Genomic DNA, 24,776 nt, shown 5'->3' with positions numbered 1-24,776 from the left:
TTTCTCACAACTTCTTGTGTCGTTTTGACCTGAAAGGAACTCCCCGCTCAACCAGTCAGGGACTGCAGAGGTGTCCCATCCCAGTAACTGCCATCTCTGGACCGGGTCATTGCATCATAGGACCAGGAGATACAAGAGACTAGCGGTGGTCTATGAGTTGTGACGCTGCGCTGCTTCTTTATAGCTTCTTTGTAGCTTCTTTATTATGTTACCACCATACCCTGCCTGTCCAGGATTTCTTCCTCCCCTCCCTCCTCATCATTAAAAAAGTCACTGAGCAGGATTTCTCCTATTCATTGCTTGTCTAAACAGTGCACATGTGCCGCTTGGGATCTTTAAGACACTGTTTAGACAATCAATGAATTGGAGAAATCCTGCCAGTTGCGTTCCTAATGATGAGGAGGAAAGTGAGGAAGAAAAGGAAGGTGTTGCATGCCTAGTGCACAGTCCCTCTAGACCACGCCACATTGAACTTTGGGGAAAAGTAAAAATCCAGGGCAGTAGGGGATGGTGGTAACATAATAAAAAATCCTTACTTACCTGCTGTTGTGCCCCCACAACACAATTTTTTTGTCAGCCTCCAGCCTCCTGTTTCTCACAACTTCCTGTGTCGTTTTGACCTGGAAGGAACTCCTCGCTCAACCAGTCAGGGACTGCAGAGGTGTCCCATCCCAGTAACTGACTGCCATCTCTGGTCCGGGTCATAACGTCGTAGGACCAGGAGATACAAGAGACTGGCGGTGGTCTATGAGTTGTGGCGCTGCGCTGCTTCTTTATTATGTTACCACCATACCCTGCCCGTCCAGGATTTTTACATTATGCCCAGAGTTCTCCTTTAAACATACTGGCTACTAACAGATAGCCTTTTGAAAAATAAAAATAAAAAAAGGTTCATTATCACATTGGATTTTCTGTTAAAATGAATCTAGCACCATTCTAGCACATATGCACTTTTTGGTATGTGTAGCCACACTGAATCCATCAATTTCCTACTTTTGAAAATTCAAGGTCTGTCATGTGTCAGAAAACCTTAATATGCAAATGACTCCCACAAACTGCTGGTACCGGTCGTTTGATGAGAGTAAGTCTTTCCAGCTCATGTCTTTTAAAATGCGCCCAGTGCCTTAGTTAGGGTAAAACCAATTCTTTTTTAATCTGCAGCAGCCGAGTCAATGTGGCGTGGCCTAGAGTGCTTGTGCCCTAGGCCTGCGACCCCTCTCTTCCTACCCTCCCTCCTCATCATTGGAAAAGTCACTGAGCAGGATTTCTCCTATTCATTGCTTTTCTAAACAGTGCACATGTGCCGCTTGGGATCTTTAAGACACTGTTTAGACAATCAATGAATAGGAGAAATCCTGCCAGTTGCGTTCCTAATGATAAGGAGGAAAGTGAGGAAGAAAAGGAAGGTGTTGCATGCCTAGTGCACAGTCCCTCTAGACCACGCCACATTGACTCAGCTGCTGCAGATTTAAAGATAATTTTTTTATCCTAACCAAGGATTTTAAAACCCACGACTGAGAAGGACATACTCTCAACAAATGGACGTTACCAGCGGTTTGGGGAGATGGGTTGGTGTATACAGTAACATTTTAAGTAGTTGGACATTTGCAGCCGGTTGGAAATTTTAAAAAGATCATCTTATAGACACAGCCTCTGTTTATAAACCCTTTAGTGAACCCTTAAGAACCCCCCCCCCCCCAACACACACACACACTATTATTTAGAATATAGAGCCACTCTGTACAAGCTGCTCCCTTTCTCCTACACTTAAGACACTATTTTATTAAGTGGATGGCTGTTCGATTGAATGTTCTCTGAGTATTACTAAGCATTAATAGGAATGACTGATAAGCTGGGGCCAATTATTGACAGTACACATTTGGTATGGTAAGATGTGCTTTACACAGATGCTGAGGGGTGATCACATTTTTACTGTTTAGTGAACTCCCTATGTCTGCTCTGCCATAAAAACTCAATCCATAAATATCCATATTAATAGAACAGATATTACTTTCAGGGGCAGGTATTGAGTTTTGCAAGCAAGAAGATTCTGTTACAGCACTGACATAGCCCAACCTAATATTTCAATTAGATGGGTGATGTAAACTATGAAAAATAATTCTCATTAAGGGTGCCTTCACACCTATCTTATCACAGCGATTTTCATGCTGCAAGTTTTGGAGCAAAATCTACTGCAACACTGTGTACTGTTTTGGCCTATGGGCTCTACATTCTCACAGCGGATTGTCATTCTGCCGCAAGAATGTAGCCACGGCCTACTTTAACTCAGCATCTGCCGGACGGGAAATGAAAGTCAATGCTCCAATTACATAAGGAAGGGGGGGGGGCAAAAGTTGCCTAAAACAGACAGAACCATTACAGGCACCATAAAATGAAAAAATATATGTTCAACTTTACTGGAGTAAAAGGAAACAATGTGAGGCTTGAAACACACACTGCAGATTTTTGGAAAACCAGAAATGGACACAAATGGGATGGAAAATGTAAAGGGAGGAAGTTTATTTCTCTTTTCTGTTGGATCCACTTTTGGTTTTGGCACAAAAACTGCTGTGGGAGTTTTCCAGAAATCTGACCTGTGTGTTTCAGCCGTATAGAGGTTACTGCAGTTGAACAGGAGAATGGTTACTCCCTTCCCAGGAGAGAAGGAAAAGGGCAGGGGTGACTCGTGAAACAAAGAAGTTGGTCAAAACGTTTGAATTGTCCCTGTGATGGATATGGAGCAGATATTATTTATTTATTTTTTTAAAGGGGCACTCCAGCGTGGGGGCTATTCTTAGATGTGGCCGGGGAGGAGGTGGCTGAAAAAAAAGACATCCACTCACCTCCCCGGTTCCAGCGGCGGCTCCCGCATCGCTGCGCTCCGGTGCCCGGTTCTCGGCTGCTTCCTGGTCTCTTACGCGGGCCCGAGACGTGACATCTCGGGTCCGCTCGGCCACTCAGTGGACGTCTTTTTTTTCAGCCATTTCCTCCCCGGCCACATCTAAAAATAGCCCCCGCGCTGGAGTACCCCTTTAAAGGTTGTTGTTGTTTTTTTTGTTTTGTTTTGTTTTTTTTATTAAATGGTCATAAACCAAAAAATATAGTTTCATTGTGTTGTAATGTTACTCCACAGAATAAAGTTAAAGGGGAACTCCAGGTAGAGGTTAAAAAAAATGAAACTCTTGCAGAAGCATAATGCATTACTTACCTGTCTATCCAGATTTCAAACTACCAAAAATCCATCATGCATCATCAGCACACACACACAATGTGAGACAGAGGCATGTAAGATTTGTCTCCTAGGGGGGGATAGCACCAAGAGCAGGAGAAAATGTGAATTGGCACATGGGCCATTTTTTTTTTCACTTCTTTACAGATACAGTAATACATTGTATAGACACATTTTTTAATAGAAAACAAGTTTTTCTTATCCGGAGTTCCCCTTTAACATTTCAGTCTTTTGCTCCTATTAGTTTTCCATTCGATTTTAACGTAAAATGACAGGTGCCATTGAAAAGAAATAGTCTTTGTTTCTGCCATCCCCAGTACATGAGTCTTGTTCGGCAGCTGCCGCACCTATTGATTGCTTATATTAATAGAAGCTTTGAAGTCAGTTCTTCTGTACTGTGTACAGGACCCTATTACACAGAAACCCTGCTGTCTCCTCTTCTGAATTATTTGAGTGAAGCGCAGCACAAACTGAGCAACCCCCGCTGTATTGCCTTAGGAAAGAGGCAGAACCAGTTTATAAAGTATGCTAGGATATAACATACATGCTTGTGTGACCACAAAAAATGTAAATGTGCTCATTGTTGGAATTCTCCTCATTTTCAATGTCAGTGATTCCTATCAGGCCTGTGTGTACTTTATATCACATAGCTGGTGCTTCCTTCCAATGCCTGTCACTTACTGCTCCTAGTCTGGGTGCTATGCTGACCACTGTGTTCCCTGCTCACTGCATCAGTCTGTGTTCTGTGCTGTGCATGGCCACTGTCCTCCTTCCGTATTTCAGTACTTCCTGATTTTGTCTATAGCGGTTGGCCACATGCTCCATTTAAGGGACAGCGTGCACATTACTATTTCTACTCTCACATCCATGCTCTGCATATTCTATTTAAAGAGGTACTGTCACTAAAAGAAAATGTAAGAAATCAAAAACAATTGTGATTGCAAGCAGTTTTGCAATACACACTCTTAACTTTAGTAAAGGGAACCCATTAGTACATTTGTGCTGTTGGGCTCCCGGAGCGGCTGCACGCGCCTCGCATCTGGGTCTCCAGTGGTGTCAAGGGTTCTGGGCTCTTTAGTCTTCTGTAGTCTTAAAATACTTTTTAAAGCGAATCTGTACCCACAATCTGACCCCCCCAAACCACTTGTACCTTCGGATAGCTGCTTTTAATCCAAGATCTGTCCTGGGGTCCGTTCGGCAGGTGATGCAGTTATTGTCATAAAAATAACTTTTAATCCAGCAGCGCTGTGTCTAACGGCCGAGGCTTACATTAGTATATGCATTAGGCTGGCACACCCTCTCTGTCCCTGCTCCCCACCGTCCTCATCATTAGGAATACTCCAGGCAGATTGCTCCCTATTCCCCACCTGTGGCAGCCCGGCACATGGGCTGGATCATTAATACACCTGTGCAAAGCTCAAACAGCAGTAAATGTTCCTGGATCATTCCTAATGTTGAGCAGGGTGGAAAGGAAGGACAGAGAGGATGTGCCAGCCTAATGCATATACAAATATAAGCCCCGGCCGTTAGACACAGCGCTGCTGGATTAAAAGTTATTTTATGACAATAACTGCATAGCATGCCAAATGGATCCCCGGACAGATCTTGGATTAAAAGCAGCTATCTAAAGGTACAAGTGGTTTGGGGGGGACAGATTTTGGGTAAAGAGTCACTTTAATCCTGCATGCGAAGCAGGGGGAGAGCCAAGAACTTGTCTATCAGGCCACCTTGCCTGTCAGTCACCCCACAGAGCGTGCTGACAGGACAGAGAGCCATGACCAATCATAGCCAAGATGACTAGTTCACTGCCCTCCCTCTTTCGTGAAAAAAAACTAGCAACAGAGGGTAGTGCACAAAAACACAGAAAAATGCAACAGCTCACCGCAATGGCAAGATACAGATATGAAAATAGTTAAAAGCAGCCCCCCATAACTGCTAAAGAAAATTCCCACAAAAATAATGAGGCTTTTGGTTACCATTTGCAAACAGTGTAAACCGAGGGCAGTGGTCCACTTGACCAAGTGATTGGCTACAAGGGGCATGTGTAGGTACGACATGGCATGGGTAATGGAATTTAAACAAAGACTGTCAGGAACCACCAGACCATTGATGCTGGAGTGTTACCAGATATAGGAGCATTGTTTTGTGGTTTACAAGCTAGGACTTTAAGCAGCAATCTCATGTCCAGTCTCGTGTGACAGTGACATCATTTCATCCCATTTATGAGTGACAAGTCTGTTATATAGACCCAGTTTTGTCCTCTCAAACTATTTTATGTGTTCATTCATATCAGTTCTGACTATTGTTATGCAGAATGAAAGAGCCTATTACAAATTGTACAGTTCATTAACCATATATTATATTCTCTGATCCTTTTCTTTTACACCAACCTCAGTGTGCTCTTTATTTGCCTATGCTTAAATGCTCTTATAAGTACAGTGCTTGAGTGCTGCAGACAGCCTGTGGTTCACTTCTGCTTTTTATGTGGTGACACTCCTCTTGTTACACCTTTGTTTGCTGAACATGTGACATTTACACTTCCTGTATTACTAATTGTTGGGCTAATCTATCAGCTTACTGTATGCATGCTGTCAGACATTAGTAATGCATACATATCCTGATAAACCGCCTGTAAACACTGGATAAAGCACAAGACAAGTACATGGCAAAGAATTAGGGCCCATTTACACAGGTCAATTATGGACAATCAGCGTTGCTAGATACGCTCATTCAGTCGATAATTGGCCCTTGTAAACAACTTTTAAACTTGCAGTCCTGTGTCAAATTGGCGTGGCCTAGAGTGTGTATGCCCTAGGATTGCAACACCCCTCTGTCCCTCCTCATCACTAGGAATGCCCCCGGGCAGGATTTTTTCCTATGCATCACCTGTCTGACCACTGCTCAGGTGCCTTAACGATCCAGCATATGTACAGTGTTCACACAGGTGATGAATTGGAGATATTGTTCTAGGCGCATTCCGGATATAGAGGGAGGGGAGGAGGGACAGAGGGGTGTCGCAATCCTAGGACATGAGTACTCTAGGCAATACCAATTTGTCTCAGGGCTGTAAGTTTAAAAGTTGTTTTTTAGGACAATAACTGCATCACCTGCTGAACGGACCCCAGGACAGATCTTGGATTAAAAGCAACTATCCGAAGGTACAAGCGGTATTGGGGGGTCAGATTTTGGGTACAGAGTTGCTTTAAATATTTTATGTCTGGTGTTCTATGGAATTTTTCCCAGCCTACTCAGCATTATAACAATTGCTTGTGTTACTTCTGTATTTTGTCTGATACCAAAGCCTGAACAAGGTCAGATAAGAAGAATCACCCTTGTCTGTGTTAAGCAATTTCTAAAAAGCAACTTATGTTAGTTCTTAGATGTATTTATAGATCTATAATACCAGTGATGTGGTTTTTGCTCTTCTGACCTGCACCAGTTAGCAGAGGAGGTATGGCGTTAGGGCATTTTCCATGTCCGGTTTTGCTTTGCCTTGGATAAAGAATCCCTTTTTAGATTAAAATGTACCTGCCATGATGGCCTACTGCTGGACTGCAGCACAGAGTTCCTTTCTTCATCTGGAAGTTTGCGTTTCCATGGATACGAACACGCAATAAGACCAGGCGGGAGACACAGCTGACAGCCAAACGTTCGGTCGTCAGTAATTAAAGGGGTACTCCAGCGGGTGTTCTTTGCTGGCACCGGGGAGGAGGTGGCTGAGGGAAAAGACGTCCACTCACCTCCCCGGTTGCAGCGGCGGGTCCCGCATCGCGGCGCTCTGGTGCCCGGTTCCTGCCTGCTTCCTGGTGTCTGACGCTCAGCCAGTCAGTGAAGGAGGCGGGATCCGTTTGAAGTCCGCTCAGATCCTGCCTCTGTCACTAACTGGCTGAGGAGACCCGAGACATATCATCTGGAACCGGGGAGGTGAGTGGACATGTTTTCCCTCAGCCACCTCCTCCCCGGTCCCAGCAAAAAAGTGCCCCCCCCGCTGGAGTACCCCTTTAAAGGTTTATGGAGGCCTTTTAAAGCCTATTGGATTTAAAGCATACCTGTCACTTGAACAAACCTCTGACATTTTATAGCCACATGTCAAAAGTTTGTGTTGGTGGGACTACGGGTGCTGAGACCCTGCCAATTGCTAGAACTAAGGGGCAGACCCACTTAGCAGCACATATTCTGCCCCTTCATCTCCGCTCTCAATGCAAATGTAGCAATGGATCGGAATTATATTAGCAGCCTATGGAACTTTCGGTAGACTCTATCTCTGGAAGTTCCATAGGCTTCGTTATAATTCTGTCCTTTGCTACATTAGCAGTGATAGTAATGATGAAAGGGCAGAGCGAGCTGCTAAGTGTGTCTACTCTTTCATTCTAGTGATAAGCAGGGGTCTCAGCACCCAGCTCCCCACCAATACAAACTTCTGACGTGGCTATAATGTTTGAGACGTTTGTTCAAATTACAGGTACGCTTTAAGAAGCACTCACAATTGTTTTTGCTCTTATATAGCAGCATAGATAATTATTAAGGGTGCATTCACACGTACAGGATCTGCAGTAGATTTGAAGTTGCAGATTTGCTTTGAATCTAATCTGGGTCATCAAATTTGCTGCAGATCTGCCGCAGATTCAAATCTGCCCCATGAAATGTGCTGCAGATCCTGTATGTGTGAAGGCACACTAAAGAATAATAAGCAGGCTTTTATATGTACCTTGTTTATACCTATTTTATTTGATGAGCAATTTATGTGTTGTCTGCCATTCCTTTTTACCTATGATATGTCTTTCTTAATGCAGCCTACATTCTCCATGATGCCTCACATAAAAGACTAGAGACTTGCTCACAGAATACTAGCTCAAGCTGAATGTAGGCAGCAACCTATACAGCCGACTGAGATTATAAAAGGGGTATTCTCATCCACAGAATAGAGGATAAATAGCTGATGGGGGGCTAAGTGCTGGGGTTCTCTTTATTCTTGAGAATGAAGACCCCACTCTGCTGTTAGAATGGCGAATGCCACTGAACCATTTATTCTCTGTGGAAGCTGCAGAAACAGCTAAATACAGATTGACGTCCGTTTTCTCGAGATTATGGGGGCTTCCATCGGTTAGTTATCCCATATCCTGTGGATAGGTGATATAATTGTCAGATTACAATACCCCTTTAATTGTGTATTACTATGTGTGGTATCTGGGAGCAGTAAAGGACATACAGTATAATACAATGAAACTCAGTTAAAGATACTAAGATTAATAGTTTTTGTTAACATTTAATTTGCCCTTTTCTCAAGGTCCCCATACACCTTCAGTAACTGACAGCTGACCGATTGTTCAGCATCCTCCTCATATACAGGAACGTTCGGCAAAGCTGATCAATCCTGTGTTCTCTGTGGGGAGGGTAAAGCCACAGCCAGAGAGCTCTGACTGCAGCTGATCTCTCCCAGAACAATGTGGTTGGGCGGTGACCTTCTATCACGCCAAACCTTTATCTCCACCATTGTCATCTGTGGATGGTGAATCATGAGAGCCCCATACTGACTGCCTAACCCATCACAAGCAGTCGGTACTGCCTACATAAGTATAAGGTGCACATGGGACCCTTAGGCTTAAAATGTATGTACAGTATATGATGCCTTGTGGCAGATACTTTTCTTACAGTGTTTGAGCCGGGACAGATCTGCTTACTTCTCATTGGTATTTCAAGGCAGAGAAGTAATGATCTGTAACTAACAATGGATCCTCTGAGGAGCTGTATCTCTATCATTACTCCCTACTGAGGGTATATCATTGTGAAAATGTAGTGACTATGTCATTCATACCGCAAGATCTGAATCACCTCGTAGATAAGACCTCAGTATGAATTTTGATTTTAGGTGAAATCATGTTAAGCAGTGCTATTTTAGGCGACAGCCTTATTTTCTTGCCCTTTAAATGTCATAGTCTGAACTGTGCACATTATCATTCGTGATGTATTTTGTACTTAGGCTGCAATAACCTTGATGTGCAGAATTTGTATCCTGATTCTGTTTATCTGCCTTAAATGGATATCAGCTTATAAGTATCACATTTGTTACCATTTGCTAAGGAGCAATACGTCCTTCCTAGGCAGCTTACTTCTGTTTTCATGGCAGAAAGTCCTTAAGTGTCAAAATACTTAACGTTTAATTTATCTTTGCAAAATAATGATGAGACATTGGTTATCTACAGATATGGAGTTGTGTTCTTCGCTCCAAATGAACATGGTATTTTGTACTGTTAAGGCTAGGTTCACACTTGCTACCAGAAAAGGTGGGGGTAGCTCTCTTGCTCGCCCGACACCAACAAAACCTGACTGTCCTTGATATGGTCCGTCAGGTTTCTTATCTTGCAAAGTAGCCAGAAAAAAACTGCCCACAGCAACCAATCACAGTGAAGGATGGGCAACGGGTGAGAGACATAACTGACAGCAGGACGATCGTTCGGCCGTCAGTTATTGATGGTTCGTGGCCAGCTTTACCCAGTGAACACAAAGGCCCCGGTTTATCAATTTATTTGAGATGTGTCTCAGACTGATAGCAAACAATCACAGGGCAGCTTTCATCTCTTAAAATGAGCTGTGATTGGTAGCTATCTGTCTCAGACATATTTTTGTCCCAGACAGATTAATAAATCGGGCCCAGAATGTAGAATAAGAAAATCAGACAGCAGTTGTGGCCGCTTTACTCTCCTGATCAATAGACTGCAGAGTACTGAAACCTAGAGTCTTCTAGAAAACCATTATAAGAGTCTGCTATAAAACTATTATACATAGTTGTCTACTCTGTACTTTAGCTTCCAGCTGTGTTGCCCGCTTTACTGCTGCATTCTGCATTGTCTTACAATAGCCTTAGGGAATGGAGATACTTTTACAGTCCTAGCAGAGGGGTTGTAATCTTGTCTCTTTTGCTGCTGAAATACTGACAATATTCATTAAGTGTCAGCAGTTTAATATGGGACTGTCCCCGAGAAATAAATTAACAAAATAAAAATTCCATTAAAGATGGCACTATATTCAACTTGGGATAAAGCAACTAGGAACACATTTATATTGTACTTAAAAGGGGCATTCCAGATGCTCTCTGCAATTGATTGGCCAAGAAACATCATGGATTTAGCATTCCCACACACTTCATTAAACTAAAATGAAGGGGTTATCGAGCCCTCTAACACTAAATCAAACAAACCAAAAATAAAGTGCCCTAAAGGTAGGTAATCTGGATGGTTCAAATACCAAAAAGAAATTTATAAGGGCCAAAAGCCCAGATCACATCCAGTAAACCTACCACTAAGTAAAACGTAACTTTTAATAACTTTCAAATAGAAATAATAAGTATAAAGTTGTGCTCATTAAAATCACAGAGCTTCCATAACCTTCTACAGTGAATCAACCTATATCTGTATAGTCATAGTAGCTGCAGACTACTGACTACCTCGTAGTATATTACTATCTAACTGGGCTATGAAAGCAATGAATTTAAAATCAACCGCACAGCCCCTCAACTAGTTTCACCCACACATGGGCTTCATCAGGAGGAGGGCTTATGTGAGGGCGGCGCCCACTAAAGGGCCTTATTTATAGTACTCCCCATTGACATCATCAAGAAGCGACGTATCTATTCAATATAAACACTGCTATAGGACCTTTGTAATCATGTGGTCATCAATAGCCTATCAACTAATGCCATGTCAGACGCCGTGTGTCCATTTCCTATACAAGTAGTCACGCCCCTCTGGCGCTCACATGACGTCCTAACCTAGTCCACATCACTTCCGGGTCCACTCCAGACTCGGGTCACATGACTAGGTCACCTGACCAACAGCATCATCACAGTCAGCCATAATGCGGTCATGTAATCGCACACATCCGATCATGTGATACCTACATCATCACCAGTACCTCATCCGATCACATGATCGCATACATCATCTAAGACCGCCCCCCAAATGTGACGTGCTCCCTTCTAACACTCTAGAAACTTGTTTACATGTAACCTAGACAACCCAGTCTTCTTAGCTTCAATATATTTCAAATATCTGTAATAAATCAAACTACTAAATGTACTACAACCCCATACAATAAAGTGTAGATCATTCATATAAATAAATAACCATTTATTATAAATAATTTATAAATTATATTAATTATATTAACTATATATACACAAACCCACTATTAAAAATTCACATATCAATCTATACAGATTAGAGGTGCCATAATCCAAATAAATAATGTAAAAACAGTGATTACAAAATAATCAAAATATACAGTACTATAACAGTACTAATAACAGTAAATATACAGTACTAATAAATATAAATATACAGTACTCATAACTAATAAATAATGTAAAAACAGTGATTACAAAATAATCTAAATATACAGTACTAATAACATATGTAGAGTGCCAGGTAAGTAACACTCAGGTCCCTCTATCCAAGGTAGGTACATATAGGTAACACGTACTATTAGAGGAAGGTCTATATATTTTATTTTAGAAGCATACATATTATATTATACGAAACAATAAAGTATATACCAAATATATAGATAAATGTGTGATTCCGACATTATGTCCTAATTAAACTGACATATAGCATCCCTAGATACATCCAGCTCAATGATGTCCATATAATTGGGGGTACATTCACAACTTAATAAAAAAATAAATTTTTTTATAAGAAAGCTGAAAACGAAAAACCTTCATTGAGCCCCACTGGGCTCATGCTAGATAGACGGTGTATCCACCTAGCCTCTTCCCTCAACAACAGCCTATCCAAGCAGCCCTTCCGAGGACCCAATTGTGGTTGGGCAATGCCTACAAATTCAATTGCTTCCACTCTCCCTCCATGAAAGCAACTGACATGCCTAGATAGTGGGGTATCCTCAGCATTTCTGATGGTACTAACATGTTTACATATTCGCCTCCTAAACTCCTGGATCGTTTTCCCCACATATATCTTCGGGCAATCACATCGTGCCACATAAATAATCCCTTTAGTCCTACAGTTTATGAACTGCCGGATCTGGTACGTCCTAGCATCATTGGGATTCGTAAAGTCTTTTGTGGTAGGGACAAACTTACAAAATTGGCATCTACCACATGGATGTGACCCAATTACTTTTGATTTCAACCACGTAGTCTTGCTTTCAGCCTGATGATGGCTGTGAACCAGTAAATCCCGGAGATTTTGGCCTCTCCTATATGTCACACTCGGTCTGGGGGTAACAACTGCTTTTAGGTCCTGATCCCCCAACAGAACTTTCCAATGTCTCCGTAGAATAGACATTATATTAGATGCATTAGCATCATAGGTACCTATGCATCTAATCATTTTGGAGGTGGATCCGTTAATTTCATCCCTATTTTCTTCTAATAATGTAGTTCTATTCTCTCCTATTAGTCAGTAGTCTGCAGCTACTATGACTATACAGATATAGGTTGATTCACTGTAGAAGGTTATGGAAGCTCTGTGATTTTAATGAGCTCAACTTTATACTTATTATTTCTATTTGAAAGTTATTAAAAGTTCTGTTTTACTTAGTGGTAGGTTTACTGGATGTGATCTGGGCTTTTGGCCCTTATAAATTTGTTCTCTAACACTAAAGGACTGTCCTTAGGATAGGCCATTAATATTTTTCACCTCTAAAAATCAGTTTGAAGGGAACACAACCTCTCCTACTAATAGTATGGCAGTGCTGAGTACAAGTGCTAGAAAACACCTTGGGGTGCAGAGAGTCAAATCCCTGACAATCTAGTATTATTGGCCTATTCAGAAGATAGGCCATTCTTTTTAAAAGGCTGGATAGGGCTGGGCAATATAGGCCAAAAAAATATTTTTCTTTTTTTGCTAAATAAAGAGCATATTTTTCTACTTGCAGGCAGCCTCAGATACTATTTTCATGGTGTTTAAGCCCCCCCCCACACACACACACACACAAACAAACACACACACACAGGCTTGTAAGCAATCTCCCTATAGTATGCAACCCTGTAGTTTACTTCCTCTGTAGTCAGTAAGCCCCCATACCCTGTAGTTAATACCCCCTGTACATAACTCCCCTGTAGTAAGCCCCCTCCCCTGTAGGCAATCATCCATGTACTAAGATCCTCCCCTTGCAGGTAATCCCCTCTTTTGTAAAAATAAAAACTCATCCTGCTTCTGGGCAGTTCCTGCGTTGTCTCCTGTTTATCTAAGTCCAGAGAGAAGAGGAGCTGGAAGAGAGAATGGCCTCTTGTAGCCGGAGGCAGAATACTGCCTGCAGCCACAAGAGTCACTGGCAGTGCAAAAGCCAATGGTTCCTCTGTCAGTGCACTGTATTTAAAGCAAATGTACCAGTTCAGGACGGTGCCTGCGCAGGGATCCTTGCGGACGTAGTTTATTTTACAAAAAGACACCCGATTCCCTTGATCAGCCCCGGTTTCTTCATGTACATAAAACCACAACTCCTGAGTGTGAAAAAAATAAAAAATGGTGCAGCCGGGGTATACTGCTCAAAAATATACTCAAAAACACGTTTTTTTGCAGAAATAATGGTGCAAAATGAATGATACTTAAAGAGTACCTGTCAACCCCCGGTGCCGCGGTGACAGGCTCTCGACCCTTGCAGAGTGCGTCGCTCATTGAGAATGAATGGTGAGTCCGACGCTCCATTTATTCTCTATGAGCGTTGGACTCATCTCAGCACCGGGCTTCCCACAGGGATATCTCCGTCCCGGGACCAGCCAAAGAAGCGGGACCCGGCACGATCAAGTATGAGGGGCTCTAGCAGGGGGTCGGGAGCCTGTCACCCCGTCACCGGGGGTGACAGGTCCTCTTTAATATCGTTTAATATCTTTTAATATACTGCTGATGGATCATACTCTCAGCACGAAGAACATTTTGTCCAGATAAAAAGATGGGAGTGATCATTGGGTCACCAAGAAAAACTTAAGGGAGAAGTCCGGGAAAAAATGTTATTTATGTATTGTGTTGCCCCCAATAGTTACACAAATCTCCAATATACACTTATTACGGGAAATGCTTATAAAGTGCTTTTTTCCCCTGCACTTACTACTGCACCAAGGCTTCACTTCATGGATAACATGGTGATGTCACGACCCGACTCCCAGAGCTGTGCGGGCTGTGGCTGCTGGAGAGGATGATGGCAGGGGGACACTGAGGGACGCAGGGCACTGGAGGGACACTGAGCATCCCTCTGCCATCATCCTCTCCAGCAGCCACAGCCCGCACAGCACCATTTTATCCAGGAAGTGAAGCCTTGATGCAGTAGTAAGTGCAGGGAAAAAAACACTTTATAAGCATTTCCCGTAATAAGTGTATATTAGTGATTTGTATAACTTTTGGGGATATACACACGGACTTCTTCAACTTATTCTAACTGTGTGCACCCAAAAGCCACAAAAACTGCACATATAATAAATGATAGTTACATCCTGTTTTTGGCTGTTTTATATTTATTCCGAATTACTTTTTAGTAGTTATAAAATAGTAAGCCAAGTAACCCTACTCAAAATTCCTCTGCAGCATTTGCCTTGCAGTCATGTCCTTTCATAGCTAGGACTTCAAAGCTAGTCTCACCAATTGTTCTGTATTATGTGTTTTATGCTTCTATTATATTTTACACTTGGGAGTGTTTTGTACATATTTCTGAGGTTGTCACATTTGTTTTATCTTTGTAATTTAATAAAGATGAAATGCCCCTGTATGTTTTCTTGTCTGTAAAGTGGAATATAAAACAAAGTTTAGGTAAAGGATCTAGAGGTGAGCCTTAAGCTATGTTGACACAATAAAAGCAAAATATAACAGTAAGATAGGTATAAAACGTCACTGTATTTTGTAACTAATTGGCAATGTTCACACATTGTCTTTTTTATGCAAAATAATATCCGTTGTTTTATAATAACGGCATGTTAATAATAACCATGAACATTATTGATGGCCATTGCAGACTATAGATATGTTCCTATGTTCACACTACAGTTTTTAACTGCCACTGTTTGTTACTCAAAATAATGGCTGTTTTGAGTACCAAACAACGACCATGGTTTAGCATGCTCCAAATTGCAATGATGGCCGTTGAAACATTATTCTAGATCAAAGTCAAAGATGGCCCTTTTGGGTGTGTCTTTAATTAAACGTAACATTTAATTTAAATACAAAGGACGGTGAAAAAAGTAATATGCGTGAACAAATAAAAATAACGTCCGCAAATAAAAGGCACGAACATTATTTATATGGCCATAGCTTACAATGATCATTATTAATTATGTAATACAGTGTGTAAACCAATGACAATTGTTTCCATAAACTTCAATGAAAAGCATTGAATTATCAAAACAACGGATGTTTTTTTTTTAATGAAAAAGTCGGCCATTCTTCTCTTTAAAGTGACTCTGTACCCACAATCTGACCCCCCCCCCCCCAAATCCACTTGTACCTTCAAATAGCTGCTTTTAATCCAACATCTGTCCTGGGGTCCGTTCGGCAGGTGAACAACTTTTAAACTGGCAGCCCCGTGCCAAACGGTGGTGTCCTAGAGTGTGTATGCATTAGGCTGGCACAACCTCTCTGTCCCTCCTCACCGCCCTCCTTATCATTAGGAATGCTCCAGGCAGATTGCCTCCTATTCATCAACTGTGAGAACACAGCACATGGGCTGGATCATGAAGGCACCTGTGCAATGTTTACTGCAGAGGAATAGGAAATATCCTGCCAGTGGCATTCCTAATGATGAAGAGGGTGAAGAGGAGGGACAGAGGGGTGGTGCAAGGTTCGGGCACAGATACTCTAGGCCATGGCCGTTGGGCACAGGGCTGCAAGTTTAAAATTGTTTTTTTAGGACAATAACTGCATCAGCAGGTTCCATTTGACATTGAATTACATTTAAAAAACTGATTTTCAAGTTATGTCTTATTTGATCTACATAAAAGTGTGAACCTTACAAGAAATATTAGTTCATCAGTATATACCTGTCCTGTCTAGGCTGCTCAGCTCAGTGGCCTTTCTAGATATTAGGGTTATGTTAGGCTGATCCTTTGTGAACAGTCATTCAGTTTGTCACAATATGTATTCTATTCAGGAACACTGGAAAGAAGGAACGGCTCCTCCTTGTGGTGGTTGGTCAACTTTTACCCATCTTTTTCTTATTTTCTTTCCTTTATAAGACACCGACAAAATGATATCAATGATTCTGTTCAGTTTTGCAATTTTAAACCTAGATGTTAAGGCCATGTTCACACAACGTATGTTTTGTATAAATCACGGCCGTTGTTGCAATTTGCAACAATGGCCGTGATATTAACAAAACATGTGTTGTATTGGAATGAATGGAATCCTGGCCGGAGCGTATACACGTAGTATACGCTCTGGCCGAGATTCCATCTGGGCGCACAAAAAACATACGTCAGTTTTCTGTGGCCGCACAGACATGTTAGTTCACACAATGGAGGGTGTGGCTCCGGCCGCACACTCCATTGTGTGTAGCGGTGAATTGGGGTACGGGTGCGCCTGCATCCGAATTCACCAGAAGTAAAGATGTGTATATGAGACCTATGTGGCCCAGCATTTACCTTCATTTAGTCTTTGGACGTCTTTACTAAATTTTTTGGCATCCATTTACTTCTGCACATCCTCCTTGGCAGGTTCTCTGGGGCGTCGTAAAGCGTGTTAGGAGAGAATCAGCCTAGGTCAATAAGTTCAGCTTATTCCGCTTAAAAGCCAGCAGAATACAAAAAGGCATCTGCTGCTCCCAGAGTAACAATTGCTGGCAAATACATTACAGAGCTGTTCCTACAAACGGCCGAGGAGCAGGTGGTTATTCCCTGTAGTATTGTCCAAAAATCTTTTGGCTTTATGTTATATGAAAAAGAAAACATTCAGAGAACCATATGAACAAAACATGTAAAATGTCTGTATTCAGGCTGGGTTTTTCCTTGCCTTGTAAAATTAGATACATAGTCTAGTAAATACAGACAGACTAACTAGTAAGTACATAATGATAGATAGCATAACTGAAGACACATTAACACAGATTTGACCATTGAAGGAGAAGTGAAATGTAAAATCCATCAGGGGCAGGGGGGAAATTGATTACAAGTACTAACTTGCCTCTCCCCGTGATCGTGGTGAGGAGCAGGACCGGCTGCAGGACCCCTGCTGGAAGGCATATTCCCCCGAGTTGTATAGATGTTATGGCATGGGGAGAAAAGGCCTTTCCCAGCTGAAAGACTGACTGCTCAGCCAATCAATGACTGGAACTGTGTCCCGCCCAAGTCACTTACTGGCTGAATGGCCAGTCCATCAGCCGGGTCATGACATTTCAGCTCCGGAGGTCCCAGAGCTTGGCAGGGGTTCCACCGCCGGTCCCGCCGCTCACCATGGGCACAGAGAGGGGTAAGTCCTTAATTGTAATCAGTTTCCCCTGCCCATGCTTTGTGCAGGATTTTAGAATCTGCCGGACTTCTCCTTTTTTAAGCTATAAAACCTGAGCTGTGATAGGCAGGTGTGGGAGAACCAGAGATTGTGAGTTTCATGCCGCTTGATAAATATGTTTGTATGTCTTATCTGACTCACTACAGCCTATACACAGCTGCCATGCCAAGAAAGTGGCTTGAAAAATAATTCACTCCAACAAAAAGTGCATCTTTAATGTGTCCAGGGGACATGTCAGAATTTTTGATTGGTGGCTTCTCAGTGTTCAGAATCCCACTAATTCCATCTCACTGGAGGAGACAGACCTGTAGATTTACTATAGAAGTCACCCGCCAGATTTACAGTGGGATAGGGGGGAGGCACTCTATAGGACATGTTTAAAGTAACCCCTAAGCTCAACATCTCCACTGCCATCCAGTACTGCCCTTAGATTGGGAATATTGATATACTTAGCTGTGAAGTGATTTTACTGGCTGGTATTGTCCCTAAATAATTTTTTCTGTCTTCCTTCTGTGTTTTCATGATGCAGACAGAAAATAAAAAAAATGTTATGTTGCCCAGAGATACATATCATTTGTTGAAACAGATGGCTCATATGTTTTAAGCAGATTTCCCCCAAACAGCTTTGGTATAACCTTATAGCCAACATCAGAATACTGTTGATTAGCATATAATTAACAGATCCCTTCATGTGACAAAATCACGGACACACTTTGATCACTAATATGGCTTTGGCTGTTGAAATACATGTGTGGATGATTTATATGGTTTTGGCTACATGCTTTGATCGACATTATTTTTACTAAATCAGACTAACGCTGAGTACATAGCATAGTTTTTCGGTATTGATTGTTGATATGTTTGTGTTTCAGAATACAGAAGACCGAGTAGTAGAAGAACAAAAGCCTGTTAGTGAGGTGGCAGATCCAGTCCAGGAATGTGATGATAATGAAGTATTTGGTATGTATCCTCCAGAAGCAAGAAGTAACTTGTAACTTGGTTAACGTGTGGCAACAATGGAGAAAACTGTGACGTAAAGTATGCAAAAGATTTACAGAGATTCCCTTACAAGTGACTGACATGAATTCAATATGTTACCTGCCAGGATCTGAAATAAGCGATCGAAAGGATGTATACAATGTATAGAATGTTTTATCTTTTATCACAAAGTAACATTAAAGAAGGGAACCTGAGTGAACAAGTAACATTCAGATATATTGGTGGGTTTTCTGCTATAACATCTCTAAAGAGTATAAAGTGACTGCTATATTTTTTATTCTGGTCCAGAATTCTGTGCTGACTAATTGCTTAAAGTTTCACTGTCGTTTACATTTTTTTGCAAAAATCAGTAGTTCAAGCAATTTTAAGAAACTTTGTAATTGGGTTTATTAGCCGAAATAATGAAAAAGCAGTTTGAAGCTCTCCCCCCTGTCTTCATGGTTCTCTTATGGAGAGGGGAGGGGTGGAGGGTGATAAGGCACCAAAACAGGACAACAAAGAGTTAATTTACAGCTACATCACAGGGCTATCTCCTCTGAAGTCAGCACTGACCTCTCTGACCTCTGAATAGCGCTTTCACACAGCTCCTGCTGTGTAATCCTTTGTTCTCTGCTCTGCTGTACTAATCACCCTCCCCCCCCCCCCCTACCCTCTCCATAGGACAGACAGGACCCGACTGTGTAAAAGAGTCGAGATTTCCTGATAATGAGCAGTGGATGAGAGAGAGGAGGGGGAGGACGTGGGAAAAGGCTTTTTGAATGCAGATAATGGCATATTTGCCTAATAATAAACCCAATTACAAAGTTTCTTAAAATCGCCTGGACTCGCCTGACTCTTTAATATTGTATTTGTAGCAAATATGGTTGAGCCCTGCACAGGTGTAAATCCATTAAATAAAACCAATCACTGCCAAAACGCCCAGGAAGCTATATGTACAGTGTAATGAAGCCCCTGCATTGTTTCCAAACGTTTTACTGACATCTATAAACTTTACATATACCCCCCCAAAAACGAAGTTTGTAAATGCCCTGCACCCTATGCAAATTACCCTAGACTAGCTATGGCAGCGATCCTCTTGAATAAATTATTCATGGAGAGAGCTCTTAATTTAGCTGTAGTCCTGCCTCTCTGGGAGTGTCGTTGCACATTATAGAGGGGCTGACCCTGAGCCCCGACTCTCCCAAAGAGGTGGGATTACAGCCAATTTGAACGCAGCATCCATGACCAGTTCGGTACCAAGGAACGCCCACATGACTAGGTGAGGGTAATTTATATATGTTACAGAACATTTACAAACTTGGTTCGGGGGGTGGGGGGGGGTGTATGTGCAAAGCTCATAGGTGTCATACACATTTGGAAACAGTGTAGGGGGCTTCAATACACCGTACATATAGCTTCCTGAGGATTTTGGCAGTGATTGTTTCCCTTTTAATCTGTGGGGGATTTGGAGCACTGTAACAGGAAAAACTGAGAGCCATGTTAACTAAGGAATTTCTTTTTAGCCTTGCTTGTCTTTAGAATATTCTCCTAAGCAAGTTGGAAAATATAAGGCTATGTTCTCACACTGTCAAAATGACAAACTTTTTAATAGATTGCTGTAATTTAATGGCAACTAATGGCCGTAATAGTACAAATAATGGATGTCATTATAGGATATCGTCCTTTATTTGCTGTTAAATGACATCCGTCCAATGAAAATGGTTATTATTTTGAGTGTGTGAACATAGCCAAAAGCTGTTTTATGCTAATGTTAAATAAGCATGAATCTTACTATTGAATAGCCACAGTTTCCAGGTTTCCATTTTGCTGTGTATAACACAAACACACATACCTCCATCCAGCATGGTTGTGGCAAGCAGAAGCGGCCAGATTTTCTAGAACAGACTAGCACGCTGTCTTACACTGTTTCCTTTATTATACAACGGCCTTGATTATTACGAAAATGTACTTTACCTCTCCATCTATGGGATCCCGGCCGGAGCATATACACAGGGTATACGCTCCTGCCGGGATCCCTAGAGGCGCTGCAAACAACTGACATGTCAGTTTTCTGTGGCTGCTGTTCAGTGAATAACGGACGCAGAAAACCATGTCAGTGCACACTGTGGAGCGAGCGGCGCCATAGCGTGCAGTGAAGAGTTCTGATGCGGGCGCGCACAGATGCGCCCGCATCAGAACCCTGCGGCCAATCTTTTCAGAGACCGGCCGGGTCACGGAATGGACGGTCTCTTACGATGTGTGCACATAGCCTTACCCTGTTTCTGAAACTCCCATTTACTTTTATGGAAACAATGTAAAATGGCTTGCCTGGCAGTTTTGGTCATTTTGGCCACTTCTAACTGTCCAGGTTGGATGGGACCCGATGGGACCTGTGGGTCCTGCATCAGAAATTGATGACATAATCTTTACTACATAATAGAACTGCATCCATTTCTGCATATTAATTGTGACTTGTTTCCTATAACTGTTTTTTTTACTAAATGACTCATTAACTGTCCTAAACATATTTAGACTGCTTTGCTTTATATAGCTTTTATATTTTGTTAGCCGGAGTGAGTCATTGGATGCGTAATATTGTCAACTTTTGCTTAAGTGACTGTTCCGTTTCCTTGTTGGTTGGTAACCTTGAAGCCTATGCTGAGTCTGGTCAGTGGGTAATTGTTATTGTGACGCAGTCTGCTCCTGTGCCACATAGAGTGGGGCACAGCAGCGTTTTCTGTTTGTGCACATTGCTAGCAGATGTTTGCAGTGTCCTCCATTCTGCACTAATCATTTGCTAGTATGTCATTAAGCCGTATGCTGGAGAGAGGCAAGAATTAGAGCAACAAATGGTTTTTAACAGGAGTGTGGATGAGGTCTGTTTTGAGCAAATCAGGCAGATTTATTACGCAGAGTCTTTATTTTTAGCCGTATTACAGCAGCTGTGCGATTCTGGAACAAGCACAGGCTCCATGTGATACAAGGATTTTCATGCCCCTCCCAAACTCCTTTTATTTAGAATGTTTGTTGCTGAGGGGAGAAGATAACTCACGCAGTGATAAGGTGATGTCACTTATCCCACAACTCCACTGCGCTGTCTCTTCTGGGCTTAATGTCTTTGGATTACACTTTTTCTAACTTAATTGCACTTCACTTAGCAATCTGCAGACCATTTTAACATACTGACATAAATGATTCTGTCAAGTAATATGTGCGCTAACCTCCTGTTCCTCCGATACAGACACCACATCTCTGAGATAATGTGAGTAACAACTTAGAATCGCTAGTGGCATGTCAACGTGAATAAAATAACTGTTGGCTATATCACCTCCAAAATGGCCCTCAAATATGTGCAAAACTGGAGTCAGTGATGGCTTTGTCTCCATGGACTTTAAGTCTGGTAGTTATAAAATGATTCAGTAGGGGGAGTGCAAGCCTAAAGCTAAGCCCAGGAACGTGGGTGCATATCAATGAGGTTTCAGTTGAAGACCAGTAACTTGTACAAGTTGAAACTATGGGGTAATTTTTTGCAATTTTATTGAAGCTTTTCATAAACTCAATAAATGAGTATAATGTATATAATATATCAAGAAGATATATATCAAGAAGATATATAATATATCAAGTCAAGAACGATGCAAAGGTAACTGAAACAGTAGGAGACTGATGGGGATGAGTCCAGAAGTACAAAAAAGAAAGAAAAAGAACAAGTCGAATATAGTAACAAGTGAGCTGTACATAAAATAAACTGTCTGCAAGGGACGTAAAGGAGAAGTCCTGGGATTTTTAAAGTTTGTCAGCTGGCAGGGGTAGGGGGCAACATAATAAACAATCAATACTTACCTCTCTCCGGGCCAGTGAAGCGCTGTGTCACAGGCTCCAGGACCTTCCCCGGAAGGCATTTTCATCCCGAGTTGTCATAACTAGGAAGGCAATACCCGACCCAGCTCAAGGATTGCCCCATCAGCCAATGAGGGACTGCAGCTGTGTCCCGCCCCAGTAACTTACTGGCTTAGCAGGCAGTCTATCAACTGTGACATTCCAGCCAGAGGAGATCCTGTAGCCCAGCGGGGGTCCCGGAGCAGCAAGTCAGTGCTGAAGAAGCACGGGCAGAGATGTAGTGATATTTAATATGTTACTCCCTGCCACTGCCGGCTGACACATTTTAAAAATCGTCTGACTTCTCCTTTAACAGATGGCAAAATATTCTAGGTATTATAATGATATACAGTATGACCGATTTGTCAAACATTAGAAATATGAAGAATTAAATCCTGTCAATAGATTAATAGGTCAATAGATATTTAGCAGCAGAAAGAAAATGGCTATACCACCCAGGCCACATTTAGACAGATAATAGGGCTATGTTAGGAATATACAGAAGCGGTGAGGGAAAGATTATTCCCAAACCTGATGCATTAGCTGTCTTACCATATACCAGTAAGGAAGAATCAGTCCCATAGGACATGTGGGAAAGGACCATCAAGGACACCACATTGTCAGCAGCTGTTGGAGACAGATGGATTCAATTTATGAGGTAAAGTCATGAGGTAAAGTCATGGTATAGTACCAATGCATAAGGAAATACTATTCTTTATATTGCACCGGTATCTTCCGAAGCACTAAATACATTACAGAGAATATACATACAGACAAATCAGACATACAGTACCAAACTAATCAATAATTCATAGAAATAAGGAAAAATGCAGAGACCACCTGGTCCACTTAGCCTGACTTTATATTATTTCATTTTTATTTCTATTTTAGGACAAATAGACATTTACCCCAGACATGCTTACATTTACTTACTATGGCTTTACCAGCCAAAACAACATTATTGTAAGTGTAACATTGCAAGAGTCAGGCTCTATAGATTTACAATAGAGCTGGGCTCCTGCAATGAGATGAGAAGGAATGAAGCCCTTAGCAGTGTGCTTCTACAGGCTGTATCTAGTGATCATGGGGGGGGGGGGGTCTGAACACCCAGACCGATTAGTGTTAGTATATAGTATTCTTTTTATCCAGGCAAAAGAAAATAGAGTACAGGTTAAAAAGGAAATTCAGTGCAGCTGCAGCATCAGTGTCCACCATCAGGCTTTCTTTAAGGACATTACATAGGCCTTTATTTATACTCCATTTAAAAAAAAATTCCAACGCCCTTTCCAGTCTGGCTAGTACAGTGAGAATTACAAGCACGAGACCTTTATTTGCAGATCTTTCAACTGCTGCTTTAAACAACTGACTTACTAAACTCTTGCCCCTTGGGCGCACCTTATTCTCCTTCCTGTGGTTACAGAGAATGCACAGGCTGCACAGTGCTGCTGCTCATCATATAGTCTTCAACATGGCTTCTGTGTTCTACGTTATTGTGTACCGTCATCTGCCAAACCGAATGTTCGGCTTTTATCCCTAATTTTAAACAGCAAGAAGCAGATAACAGTCAGTTTGCTGAATTCATAAGTGATTTCACATCTCGGCTTTTTATCCGTACAAATTGTTATCTTGGCCATTGAGTTGTGGTTATAAAAGCAGTAATTAAGGAGATGACTATTCGGGACTGCTAACACCTGAGATTCTGCCATCCGAAATGTGCAGCTGGAGAATCACATTCCCACCACATAGATTCCCCGGCTGGATATAACACTCAAAACCTTACTTCCTTGTTTTCAGCTGCTGCCTTTTTAATTATTTTGACACGTCTGTGAAGAAATTGTTAATAACAGATTGCATTAGAAAGACTTCATTAAATGTGTAATTTAATGGTGCAAGAGATATTTCCTTTTTTTTTTTTTTTTAAGTTTTCTTTTTTCTTTTTTTTTTTTTTTTTTGGCTGACCGTTTAATGACCTTGATTTTTTTTTTTTTATATGTAGACAGTAGTGATTATTTTGGAATATAATTGTAATACCTGCACACAGGAAATAGAAAAATAAAAGTAAGCTGAAGCATTATGTAAAATCAATACTGTTACATTAACTATAACTAATAGGTTTGCTTTCCTGCTCAGATTGCAGCGGACTCTACTGCTAAGCTCCAAAACACATGGGACAGAAGGAATAAGCATTCTATTTGGTACCCTCTGTAAGTGGTACCCTCTGTAAGTGGGGATAGTGATGCTGG

At 41.7% G+C, this 24,776-nt stretch overlaps 1 protein-coding gene across 3 annotated transcripts in view; it reads left to right on the top strand.

Annotated features, from left to right (window-relative positions):
• The window catches only part of MBP (myelin basic protein), a 122,380-nt gene that overhangs the window by 27,035 nt on the left and 70,569 nt on the right, over positions 1-24,776 (top strand). For all 3 annotated transcript variants that reach the window (XM_069957880.1, XM_069957881.1, XM_069957879.1), the window contains exon 4: positions 18,549-18,636. In XM_069957880.1, coding sequence (XP_069813981.1) covers positions 18,549-18,636 — 88 coding nt within the window. The remainder of the gene's footprint in view (positions 1-18,548; positions 18,637-24,776) is intronic.

Source organism: Dendropsophus ebraccatus, chromosome 2, assembly GCF_027789765.1.
Source record: "Dendropsophus ebraccatus isolate aDenEbr1 chromosome 2, aDenEbr1.pat, whole genome shotgun sequence".
In the NCBI taxonomy this organism is placed as follows: domain Eukaryota; kingdom Metazoa; phylum Chordata; class Amphibia; order Anura; family Hylidae; genus Dendropsophus; species Dendropsophus ebraccatus.
This window is presented reverse-complemented; position numbering and strand designations above follow the sequence as displayed.